This window comes from Ammospiza nelsoni, chromosome 6 (assembly GCF_027579445.1).
Source record: "Ammospiza nelsoni isolate bAmmNel1 chromosome 6, bAmmNel1.pri, whole genome shotgun sequence".
NCBI classification, from domain to species: domain Eukaryota; kingdom Metazoa; phylum Chordata; class Aves; order Passeriformes; family Passerellidae; genus Ammospiza; species Ammospiza nelsoni.
In genome coordinates this window covers 37,713,994-37,726,976 of record NC_080638.1, presented here as the reverse complement: position 1 = coordinate 37,726,976, position 12,983 = coordinate 37,713,994, and the positions used below count along the sequence as shown (strand labels likewise).

General features: G+C 35.8%; 1 protein-coding gene across 5 annotated transcripts in view; it reads left to right on the top strand.

Moving 5' to 3' along the window:
• STRN3 (striatin 3) overlaps positions 1-12,983 on the top strand; it is a 60,070-nt gene that overhangs the window by 11,152 nt on the left and 35,935 nt on the right. For all 5 annotated transcript variants that reach the window (XM_059475206.1, XM_059475209.1, XM_059475207.1 and 2 more), the window contains exon 2: positions 8,306-8,409. In XM_059475206.1, coding sequence (XP_059331189.1) covers positions 8,306-8,409 — 104 coding nt within the window. The remainder of the gene's footprint in view (positions 1-8,305; positions 8,410-12,983) is intronic.

Sequence of the window (12,983 nt, the reverse complement as noted above, 5' to 3'; positions counted from 1 at the left end):
TCCAGTAAGAATTCCTTTTCATTTGTGAAAAAATGCTAATTTTTGGCTGACATCTGGAGATGTGCCAATTGACTGTAAGCTGACTAACATCCCAGTTTTCAAGAAGGGTGACTCTGGTCACAACATGCCTTTCAGTTCCTCTTCAGTGACTGGTGAAATCATAGAGAAGCTTATTCTGGGAGCTATTGAAGAACACCTGAAAGACAACGCAGTCCCTGGTCACAGGCAGCATGGCTTCATGAGGGGAAAGTCCTGCTTATCACACCTGATTTCCTGTGACTGTGTAACCCTTCTTGTTGATCAAGTAAAGCCAGCTGATGTAATCCTTCTGGATTTCATTTAAGTTTTTTGATTCTTTCTCTCAGAGGATCGTTCTGGACAAAATATCCAATGCACAGCTGGATAAACACATCATGCAATGGGTGATCACCTAACATCTTGTATAAACTTTGTTTCTGTAAAAGGCATATGAACACCTTAAATTTTTATTTTATTTATTGGAAAAACTGATGTGAAACAAATTAAAATTCCATAGAAAGTCTGTTAAGAAAATAGATTGAGTTTTAATAGTTTTACTTTGTGACTCGAACTTCAGGAAGTTCTTTGGGGGAGGATACTTATATTGTCAGTCTGAATTGTAAAGAGAATTAGTTTAATTTGTGTTTGTTTGCAGAGCTTTCTTAAATTATTATTAGAAACATGACTACCTTACATCTTTGGAGCTTGCTTTGAAACATGTTTCATGGATTACTTAACCTGCTTAAGAAATGCAGTTGAAATACTGAAAGCAGTGTCTGCTGCTCAGACACTTCACAGAATAGTAAGTGCTTATAACTAATAAGAATTACTTTTGCTGCCTACGTTTTATTTGGCTGTTTGATTATCTTGTGTGATGACATTTGATATTTGAATGGAATTGTTGTAATTCCTCAGTAGAATTATATTGATACTGGTGAAAAAAACTTGGAGATAAAAATGAATGGGTTTGTTTGAAGTCAAAATGATCATTTGTGTCTGCTTAGATTATGTAGTGACTCCAAGCATTCCTGTTAGCTGTCAGTTGAATAAAGAAATAATGCCTGTTTAATGGCTTTCAGATAAAATCTGCTGGATCTCAGGTCTGATGTCTGATTTTGGGGAGATCTAGTATGTAGGGACAGTGACTGTTATTCTGACATTGTGGCATAGAGCATTTTGGTAGTTCTTTTAGAGTCTGTTAATGATAATGACCAGGTTATTTTCACTTTCCTGAAGTTAATATTATAATTGAGTGTTACAGAGTAGAATGTGCTTTCAGGAAGATGGAAGTTGTTTTACACATTCCTAGGCAGGAGCTTACTTTTCTGAAGGAGTATCTCTGGGACTGAAATTGAAAATAAAGACTAATTTATAAATTAAATGTGCTCATTGTTTGGTAAGTTTTAAACTGAAACAAAATATTATAAGCCTGTTCTTGCATGAAGAACACTACTACAAGAGTGGTCAATGAATGATAAACTCCCAAGGCACTTGCATTTGTTATTAAAAAAAAAGTTGTATAATTTCGAGTTTTTAGAGTTGTACATTTTAGTCAACTCTAGTCAACATTGAGGAGAATGCTACCAGAGTGTGAATTCATTGTTTTTAGGCCTTCTGCTTCTTTTGGACATGTGGTCTCTCTTTTTTTTCCCCCTCACATCCACTGGTTTCTCTGTACTGGATAAAAGTTTAGGGACAGAGAGTTGGTTTGCTTTGTTTACAGACCAAGATGTTTAGAGGGTTGTTAGACTTTGAAAACACAATTATGAATTGTATGAGTTTTGTTACTGTACTGTTCTTAATACCACTTTGGTTAAGAGAGTGGTTGTAAAAATCCTAAGAAAGAAATTATTCAGTGAAAAAATTCTCAGGAAGAGTGACAGAATGAAGGCAGTCATATGCTGAATGTAAGCTGTAACTCAGAAGTTTGACCCTAACACAGAAGAGGATTTTCTCTGAGTTGGTTGAAGAAGCTGATTGAACTTGGCAGTAGTGAAGAGGCAGACCTTTGAGTGTGACTGGTGTGGTGAGAGTTGGAAAGAGGAAGGACAGGTTAAGGAAAGGAGAAAGTTTTGTGAGCCTGGTCTTTCCCATACCCACTGCAGCCTGATGGGGGCATTAGAATGCATAAATCCTCCTGTATGTCAGCCGTGTCATTAACCTCCTTAGACCTAGCTGGGATTCTTGTTTCTGCTGCTCTTGTCCAAAAGTTGCTCCACTTTTTTACGTCACTCTTCTAGTGGTTAGGATTTGCTTTTAACAAGCTGTCAGAAACTGATCACTGGAGTTTTTCAAAAAAGTATAAATTGGGGAGCAAGAGATGATCATCAGCTCAAATGGAAAAGATCTGTAAAAGTGTAACCTTCAGGAAACATTTTAGCTTTGCTGCTCTTAAGTGTAGTAGTTTGCTATCCCCATATTTAACTGACCCTTCATAAGGTTGTGCAGAAAATTACTTTATTTAGTTGCAAATGTTGTTCAGATGTACACTGCTGTTAACCAGTTGTTAAAATCTTTTTACCCCCACATCTTTTACCTGAGCTTATTTTATGAAGCAAATATCTTCTGTTAATATATGAGGTGTTGTTTCTCGATTTTTTTTGTCTTCCAGTTATTTTTTAGTCTACAGGGTCTTTAAGAGTATTATGTCTTTAAAACACATATGGTCCTGATGTTGCCATTGACATGTATTGTACTGTGCAACTTACTAGAGAGAGTATCTCAAGACTTTAATTTACAAAATATTTATTTATTTATTTATTTATTTATAGTAGTCAAGGTCTCTTCTTTTAGTCCTGAATTGACAGTTTTAAGGATTAATTGGATTCACAATAAATACATAAACGTAAGCAGATCGGCAAGAATGCACTAAAACTCATGCTTTTAGTTGTTCTGAAGGAATTGAAGTTTTAAACTGTGTTTGTTGAAAAATGAAGGTGAAGGCTTCTCTTATATTCAGTTTCCCTTTTGTGAATGGGAACTGGAACTTTGATACATGCACAGATGTGTTCACTCTTAAATGAGAGTGAACTACTTCACTTTCAGGATAATAAACATCTAAAAAACATGATTAGATTAGTATTATTGTGTGATAAAATGTTCCTGTTGTTTTGAGGTTTGTGACCTGCCCTATTAGGATAAGCACACGCTTAATGTGTGCACTGAGTAGTTTCAGTGTATTGCACTTCTTTCAAAATTTACTGGCAGGCTTTTCCTACCTTCCTCCTGGAAGTCTGAATGGACTTTAGAAAAGCAAAATAACAAGCAGTGCCTAGCTGGCATTACTTCACATACAGTTGAGTTTTTTCAAAATAAATTTACAGATATTAAGAGTTAACAATATTTAGAACTGAAATTGAAAGAAAGTATTTCTGAGTGTAGTCCTGTATTGGTAAACTTATTGGAATTTGATTGTTTGAATTGTATGGGAAAGTGGTAGTGCTTCAACAGCAGAAGAGAAGGCTTTTAATCAGTCTTCCATGCTTTACCATCCAGGTTTCTTTTATGCCTGTTTTTCCCTTTAATACGTTTCACTAGATTTGAGATGCTCAACAAGTATTTTAAATATGGCATGTCAGAATTTATTAAGAAAATAAGACTGTCAAATCCTATATGGATATCCTAACTACTATATAACCTTTAGGTTACATATGTAATTTTACCTTCCGAAAATGTTGTAATAACTTCCCTCTGTTTTCCTCAATGGTTTAGAGAAATACATTTGATCAACAAGAAGTTTGTCCAGCTTTTCTGGGCTGTTAAAGGAATAAAGTGCAATTTTAATGTGAATGCTACTATGCTTGGTGCTGTATGACGTGTAGAAAATAATTCTAAAGTTTTAGGAGCTTCTTTCAAAATAAAGGGGGGGGAATCCTAATTTTCTTTTCCTTTAAATTTTCATATATGAGTTTCCAAATGATATACAATATTTTTAATAATTTAAAGTTATGTACAAGTAACTTAGTAAACTACTTTAAGTCTTCTGTTACACTTTCATCAAACAGTGTAATTGCATACTAGGGATGTGGAGTACCAGTGAAATGTGATTTTAACATGTTAGATTTTTTATTTGTTCCTTTCTTTATGTGCATTTTGTAGTTTTTTAACACAAGATAATTCTTTGTCCTGAGATCCATACTGTTCAAGCAGCTATTCAGTAATTCTTTATATCCTTGAATTCTATCTTGCCTAGTTTCAGACATTATTTAATGCATCCTTGCACAAATACAAAGTATGTGTCACTCTAACTACTTCTCAAAGCTCCCTGAATTCTCTTTCCTAATAAAGCTGAGCAAGTTGGTGTGGTGGTACTCTTACTTGGAGCTGAGGGCCAAGGTGTAGAGGGAGCCCAGAGTTGTTTAAATGTCAGTTTTGCAGAAACATAGTAGATCTCAGGGCTTTGTGAAAATACTGAAAATACAAAAATTTACAGGCTGGTAGAAGAGAAGGAACCTCCTCTGAAAATTAAAGCCTTGGTTAAGCTTTGAAGAATTGAAAATACAGTCCTTACCCGGATTGAAAACTGTTCTAACAGAATCTGTGCACAGCTAAATCCGGCTGGATTTTTGTAAGCCATGAGTGGCCATGTTTTTACTTACAGAACTATTACATGCTTTATAAAAGAATGTGGTTTTCTCCCCCTTAAGAAATGTTCTTGCTAATACATTTTTAAAAATGGATTTTAATTGAATTTTCAATTCAGAAGAGTTAAGACTCGTATTTGACTTTCATAGTCTGTCTGCTCATGTTTTTTAAACCCTAGAATGCAGGTTATGATATCATGGTCAGTTTAGGCTGAACGAGGACAATGTTGCCACTGAAAGGGGTTGTTACTTCAGTATTCCATTTGCATGCCTTATGCCAGGCTGAGTTACTCCCGTGGCTTTGCAGACAGAGTAGGATCAGGAAACTGATGTAAGTCAGAACCAAGTAAAAAATAAACAGAATGATTTTCTCAGTAGACTTGATGTGTGTCCACACTAGCAGCTAAGTCAGCACAGTGGAAGGAACAGAAATAGGAGGTGGAGGAGGATTGGTCCTCTTGGTATCAGCCTGAGGACTTGCAGATCATTTGAAGGCAGTGGAAGGAATTCTGTTGTAACTGGGGAGGGTGGAGTGTGGGGTGGAAAGGTGAATACAAATTTGTTGTGTGCCATTTTGTTTCCCATTTTTTTGCTTCAGTCTTTAGTCATCAGTATATTTACAAATGGTATCAAATCTATCTCTCTTGAGAACTGTTTCAAAGGAAATGAGTATGTAAGGATTGTGAAAGTTGTGTTATGTAGATACAATTTTTTGAGTATTTGTCTTGTGTGTGGAACCTAAGTTCATCGTCCCTGAGGGCAATTTGTTTGCTTTGTGCTTTTATCGACCCTGAGATTTACTGCTTTTTAAAAAAGGAGGTGTGTTAATTCATAAGGCTCATAGTCATGCAGTGTATCAGGTTTGACACTTGTCCTTTCTCAGTTCAAGACTGAAGGAAGCAAGTTGATTAATTTCTAGAGCAGAGTTTTGGTGATCTGATTCTTGGTTTTGTATTGAAGGTCTTGATGACTAAGTATACCTCAAGTCTAAATTGATTTTCTGTGTTTCTAAAGAGTGAGCTCATAACTTCTGCATAGCTAACTTCTGCTGTGTTTTAGCCATGTGATGGTTACAGTGAGAAAGAATAATAAATCCCAAAATCAGTCAAACATGTGTACAAACAATTACAGAAAGAAATTCTGATAAAAGAAGTCAGATAATATTGACAAAAATGTCGGAGCCTTAACTGCATAATGTGTTCTTGTGTGGTAACCTTTCTGCTCAACCTATTGGACTCTGTAAAGATTGTTATAAACACTGTTGTATAGAAAAGTGGTTTTTGGGCTCTTTTTGTAAAGCAAATCTTTAGGGGTTTATTAATTTTTTTTAGGTTTTATTTTTATATCATTATTCTGTACTAGATTAATTCTCAAGATCATGTAGCTCATTAAGTTGTCTGATTGAAAAGTGTGAGGTCTGGGCAGTACTGTCAAGTATGGAGACTTGATTCTGTGTGGCCAGGTACTCCAGAAACGTTTCCAAAAGGAAAAAGTTGGGCTGTCAGCATTTAGGAAGCAGATGCCTCCCTCTGTGTAGGTTACAATTACATTATTTTCCTCTCTGAGGTTGCAATAAGGGTCAACAATTGCAGCTAAGATTTGTCAAACAGTTACAAAAGGGTGCTGGCCAGTGGAAGATAAGTAAAGAGGAGAAGCCCAACACTTAAAGAAGACCTTAGTTTTGGAAAGAGTTGAGAATTGCTTTCAAGTCAAAGGGCATAGGAGCTTTCATAACTCTCATTGGAGAACTACCAGAGTAGTTCTGAGTTTATTTTTGTAGATGGAGTCTGTAGGCAGCCAGTAACTCCCAAGTGTTTGTAGTATGCTGTTGTGCAAATGTGCAGGTAACATTTTTTAAAAAAAACCCCACATTTGTAACTCTGTGTGCTGTGGAACAACTGTGCATTGACTAGTGAAAATTGGGATAGTATCTTAGACTTGTGAAATTGATCAGTTGCTGCCCTAGGTACTAGAGGAGTGGAAATTATGGAAAATTATTGTAGTTTTCTGTAGAAGGCTGTTAACTTTCTTTTTGATTAGAATAATTTTTGGAGTATGTTTTGGAATCTAGCATAGTTGCAGTTGAGTATAGTTGGGTTTATAGTTGCTGATTCTGGATCTTGTTCTCTACCTTTTATCTTTACATATCTGTGCAAACAGTACAGTCTGTTTGGGTGTATTTGTGGTTTTTTGGTGTTGAGTTGGTGTTGTTTCCTCCCAAATCCCTCCTCTCTTGCAATACACTTTGGTTCCTTGCTTCTTCTCACCAAGTGCCCGTGGTTAGTTGAGTGCTTTCATGACAGACTTTTAATTGCAATACTCTTAACTGCCTTGTTCTCACTAGGATTTTAATTGATTAAATCAGGAGTTAACTTACGCAAAGTAAAGAAACATGTTTGAATTTGGTTCACCGTTGAGCACAAGGCCAGAGTGGCTAAGATCAGGGCTGATCTGTGAAGCCTTACAGGCGATATCACTTGGGCTCAGAAAAGGAGCCATGCAGAATGCATCAATGCTATCACCCTGGTTAGCCTGTTTCAGGCTGTAACCACTGAGAAATGGAAATGTGCAACCACGACCTTTACAAAAATCTTCTCAGATAGATTGGGTGCCAATTGTAGCACTTCCTCCCTCCTCCCCATGCCTCGTGTGGTAATGAAATGGTGGTGTTCTTGAGCTCAGTAGAGCAGTGTGGTCTCTACTCCTTAGTCTGAATCCCTTTTCCAAGAAATTTTATGTTGGATCTAGCACTCAATTAGCTATTCAATGACTTCAGTCAATTTAAAGTCATAGAGAGGACAAATGAGTTTGTAATGATGTTTCTGTGATGATGGCAAATCCACTAATGTCATTAACTGTTTAAATCTTGTATTTCCATCTGCTAATTCACTTGTCTTCCCTTGGATTTTGGCTTGCAAAAATCAAAACACAAGTCCTTTCACTTTGTAGTGAAGAGACTACTTTTTTCCTCGACAAACTTACTATGTTTATTTTTCAACTATAATTTTTTGCGCTAGTTGAGATGGCTTATATGTTCTGCTGAATTTATTATCTTCTACTAGGTTAGCAGGCAAGTAGGAGTTTTCCTTGCTTCTTTTTATGTTAGGTGGGAAGTATGACTGATGCTTTGAAAAAAAGAAATCATTATTTTTCTTCATATAAAGCAGGACACTAAACCCAATTGTCCCTTGATAGTCTAAAATTCAGCTGTTCTCAGTATTAAATAAAATGTGAATCCATAAAATAGTTGTTTCCTGTATAATGGATTTATAAATTCTGTATTTGAATTTAGGTAATCATTTTTTAATCTGTTCAGTATGGTGGCATTAAAAGGTGAATTGCTAATTGCAGTGTAGCTAATTTAACATGGCTTTTGGTTTGGAAGAAAATGTATAATAGAACTTATGCTGAAAATGCTTCAAGGACACAAGTGTTGTATATATCAAAATGTTTCATATGATTGCCATTTGTGCCTTCTTGTGGAGTTACTACACAGGCTGTAATACCAGTTCATCTTGAAAAGAAAATAATTCTCAGTCTAGGGTAGAAATACTTCTGTTGTTATTGACTTGCTGAAATAATTAAAAAAAATACAGTTTTTCTTTCTTCCATCTTATATTCTTCCTTGTGAGACAGACTTTGTTGCTTTATTTTGGGTACCAAAGGGAATAAAATATGTTTTTGCTTTTTTTGTGTGTTTTCAGGCTCGGATAGCGTTTTTACAAGGGGAAAGAAAGGGCCAAGAAAATTTGAAGAAAGATTTAGTGAGAAGAATAAAAATGTTGGAATATGCATTAAAACAAGAAAGGTAAGTATACAAACGGTTTAGTTTTTTTCTGACCTGAAATACTTAGTAGACTAAGATGAATTCCCTTCCATTAAGTGAAATGCCTTATTAGTTTATTGTGATTTACTTTATGTAAACTTATCTTTAAGTTGAATGTCTTCACCTTGTGTTTTCTAAAAACTTACTGTCTTTTAAAATAAAAAGACATAAAGAATAATTTGCAAAATGTTTGGACTTCTGTCTTAAATAGACAAACGGGACAGTTTCTCTTCTCTAGGTTCAAGTTATGGTATACTGAGTAAGAGTGAACATACCCAAAGGGTTCATACCTTATTACTGTACCTTCATCTGTGCTTCAGTTGTATTAAATTGGAAAGGGTGAAAAATACTGCTCTCTTGTTCCTTTTCAACTATGTTGTATGTGTTGCATGATGAAAACTATTTTGTGAAGGACCAAAATCCTTTAAAAAATTGATTTTTCATTTTGTAGTTGGTTTGTTTTTTTTTTTTTTTTAATGTGGTAGATGCTTGCATATTTAGCCTCACCAGGTGTGTTTTCTGTAGCACTAATTTCCTGCTTAAAAAAATTAAAATTTCATTCAGTCTGTACAGGCTAATGTCCTTCAAACCTACCTTCTTTTGTTGCCTGGTTATTTCATTTAACCAAAACTGGTAGTTAATTTTGTGAAATCACTTGGGAAATAATCTTGTCAAGTGCCTATACTTTCACTAGAGGACTCGGGTCTTATTTTTAATTTTAACTTGCTTCTAAAAAGTAGCTGAGTCCAATGTGAAACATCTTGACAATCAGGCAACAAAAATATGTAGTTTTTATTTGTGTACTTTGGTTTGGAGAGAACATTCCTGTCAGACTAAACTTCAAATTTTGTAGCAAAATGTAGTGAGATTTCACCTGGATATTTTTAAGTTAGTTGTCCAAGCGTAAGTATGTCGAAATATATTTTACATTATGGATCAGTGTTATCAGTAAGGGACTAGTACAGAAATAAGTTTCAGTTGTTTTCCTATTAAAACCTAATGTTTTGGCAAGATAGCTTTGTTCTTCTGTGTGAAGTGTCCAGTATAGAGGTGTTTCAGAAAACATTGTATATTCATACAGAAAGCCACATCAGCAAATCATATATTTTCTGGTGAAGTAATGGGCATAAAGGATCTATTACTTCATTCAGCCCTGTCCGTTTAATGAAAAGTAACTCAAGGTTTCCAGCCAGTGTATGGCTAAAAGTTGCATTGTCATATCAATATCTTCAGGTAATGTGCAAGTCACTCTGGGTTCAAGGCAGATGAAAGGTATGCAGGGTCTTGGGGTGTAACTAACACCCCATATCAAAGAAACAATATGCTGTTATGGCAGATGCTGGTGTCTTGCATGTAAGTAACTTTCTGAAGTTGAAGGAAAAGGTTTTGCGTATTTTGGCAGGAATGAACTGTGTGCTCTGTAGGGACTTTCTGCAAATGTACACCATAAAGCAGTGAGAATTGCCCACTTATTGAGATAAATCAGAGGCACTTAATATCACCTGCAGTGTGAAGACATCCTGTAACAGGATGCACAATTTCAAGTTGAATGGCATTGGTGAAACCTCATTCCTTTCCTGAAATGAAGCTGCCCTTATAGTCTTCCCACAAAATTCTGAAATTCATCTGATGGCTAAGAAACAGAAGAATACGAGCAGGAATGTACTATTTGCTTTAGTTCTTGTGGGTATTGGGTGCAATCCTCCACTGTAGCAGGTTTCAAGAGGAAGATCCTGGCATAAGTTTCAGCCGTAATTCTCATGAAGATTGCTAGAAGTGGGAATTGAAACTTGAGTTGACTGGTGAATGTGTGGGAGGCAACGAGGAAGCTACAAATGCTCAGTAGTTTGAAGGGATCTAACTGTGAAAGTATGATGGATTGAGTAATTGAAAGCAAGCAGGTACTGACTTGCCAGTAAATCATCCAAGAATTACGTTATGTTGGTTTCTGGCTTGTTGCACTCAGTATTCAGGATAATGGAAGTTATTTTTTTTGTCATTGTTCCCCTGAAGAATCACAACTAAAGAAAATACTCCAGCTCTGAAGCAAAATAAATTCTGAGAATTTCAGACCTGAAGATTGTTGATAGCAAATCTCAGTGCTGCACCTGATTCCCCCGACCCTTTTTCTTCTTTTCTTGTTGCTCATTCCCTGATGCCATCAGAAAGTTCCATGCAGTGAAATACCAGTTATGAGTCAGGAACAAATTCATTCAGACAACTGTTGTGATTTCTCAGAAAAAGCTTGTGAGGCAGAACATCAGTGTGTAAGATTAAGTAAAATGCAGTAGTTGTTACAAAGTAGTTTGATATTTCTAGTATTTATCTCTAAGTATGTGTACTACTGTTTTAGACAAGCAAAATGTTATTATTTTAGTGTCCTTAAATGCTTTGATAGTGTATAATTTTTTAGTAATAAAATCAGGTCCTATGCAGTTACATGCATGGGGTTCCTTGGTGTGTATCTAGTGTGTATTTTATGGTGCTTTGCAGACCCAGGCAGATGTTGTCTGTTGTGTGCTCTGAGCCACTCTGAGCTTTGTTAGCATAGTGTTGTGCTTAAATTAATGAGACTTGCTGAAATCATGAAGCTGTGGCTCTGTTTTGGCTTTGTGGGCTTTGGACTGGAGCTAACTTACACCCTTCCAACTGAGTGGTGTGATTCAACAGTTAAATAGCAAGAAGCAGTTAAATCAAGTTAGATGTTGTTTCTTCTGCTCTTTTTTACTCATAGAAACCCAGCCTTAGATAAGTCAATACTCCAAAGATTGAAACATTGCCCCTTGTAGAATTCAGTTACTCTGTGGTGTGGAGGAGTATTGTCAGTGACTCGTCAATGACATTGTAGCTTGTTAGTGTTTTTTAAGATATTTAGTAATACCCCCATCAGGGAAAGGAATAGATATGCAAATACATAGTTGATTGGAATTTAATAAGGTTAAATTTTCGCTGTGAAATTGAAGTTGTGATTTGAAAGACAACTGGTCTCATTGCATGCAGCAATATTTTCTCTTATTTGTAGTGGCTAGTCATTGGTATAATTCTAGATCAGATACATCGTTATCTGTGCTAATGAACAGTTAAAGTAGAATTTTAATTAATGTTTTGAAATTGTAACTCCAAAATGGAACAACTGCTCCTAAATATTATGTCACAGCTCTAAATTGAAGAAATTTAGGTTGGATTTTCAATTATCGTGCTTTATTGGCTTCACTTATGAATTGAGTTAAAATTATTTTGTCAACTATATTTGACTTCAATTATTTTCATTTTAGTTACTTAGGGTTGCTGGGGTTTTTTACCCCCCAAATGGACAGTACTTTATAGGGCATATAAATTGTAGTATGTACTTGTAAAGTCCCAGACTAGCTTGACAAGTTTCTTAAAGGGGTTTAGGTTTTTAAAATATCCCGAGGCAGGTGCATGAGAAATTGTGACAAAGTTCTCAGGAGATTGAACAGCAAAGTTTAGAAAATAAGGGCAAATTTTAAACCAAACATTCGATCATGAAAAAACATTTCACAAGGGATTGACTTAGCAAACTGTAGCCCATCCAACTTCAAGTTAACCAGACATGCTTCAGCTGTCTTGAGCCAATAAGCATTTTCTACGATCTCTCACTGTACGTCTCATATTTGGGAAGCTTGGTGGAACATTGCCCTATTACAATGGGGCACAAAGTTTTGTCTCTCAGTTTAAAGAGAGCACCTGAGGTAGACAGTCTAACTAGTGCAGGGAGGAGCTATGAACATATTCATAAGTAGTTGAAAAATATGCTTCTGTTTAGTTGGCAGTTGGATTCAGGTCACAAAAAGTCTTCAGGAGCTTTACAATTTTTCAGTTAAAGTGTGATTGCCATGAAACGAGGGATTTTATCTTACTGAAAAGGGTCAGTAGTGCCATCTACTGACAGTTTGTTACTGAGACTGCCTAATTGCAATTTGAGCAGAAATTTGTGTAATCTTTAAGAAAATCCTTGCCATCAAATAAATAAGGCACCATTTGAGTACCAGCTTATACTTTCAGTTTGAAAACACTTGCAGTAGTGGCTCAGGCATTGCAGAAGGGTATTTGGAAATCCTTGATTTTGTCCAGCATGTGTTCCATTTTGTCCAGCATGATTTTGTCCAGCATGTGTCTTTGCTTGAGAAGTGTCATATTCAAGAATAGTTTTTATGAGTGATGGAAGCTAAGTGTTGTTCAGTTATTCTTAAAGCTTTGGTCAAATGTTTCATTTGGAGTGATAACAACTATATTGCTTAGAGGGCTTCATCAAAATAAGGCTGCTAATGTTTTTATGGATATTTTTCACTTTGGCTCTAGTGCAGAACACCTAGAGCTCTGTACCATGAGATTTTGAGTATTTTTGCAAAGGATCTAGGAGGTAAAAGTCAAACTGTCAAAGATCAGTGAGGAAGTTTGAGAATTCCAGTATATAGGTGTAGGTAGTTTGGACGAGATTCCTGGTTGTAAAGGGAGCTGAAGACATTGTGATAGGCAACTTGGGTAGAGGATAAGATTTTGAAGGCTTATGTATACTTTCATGGAAATACTAC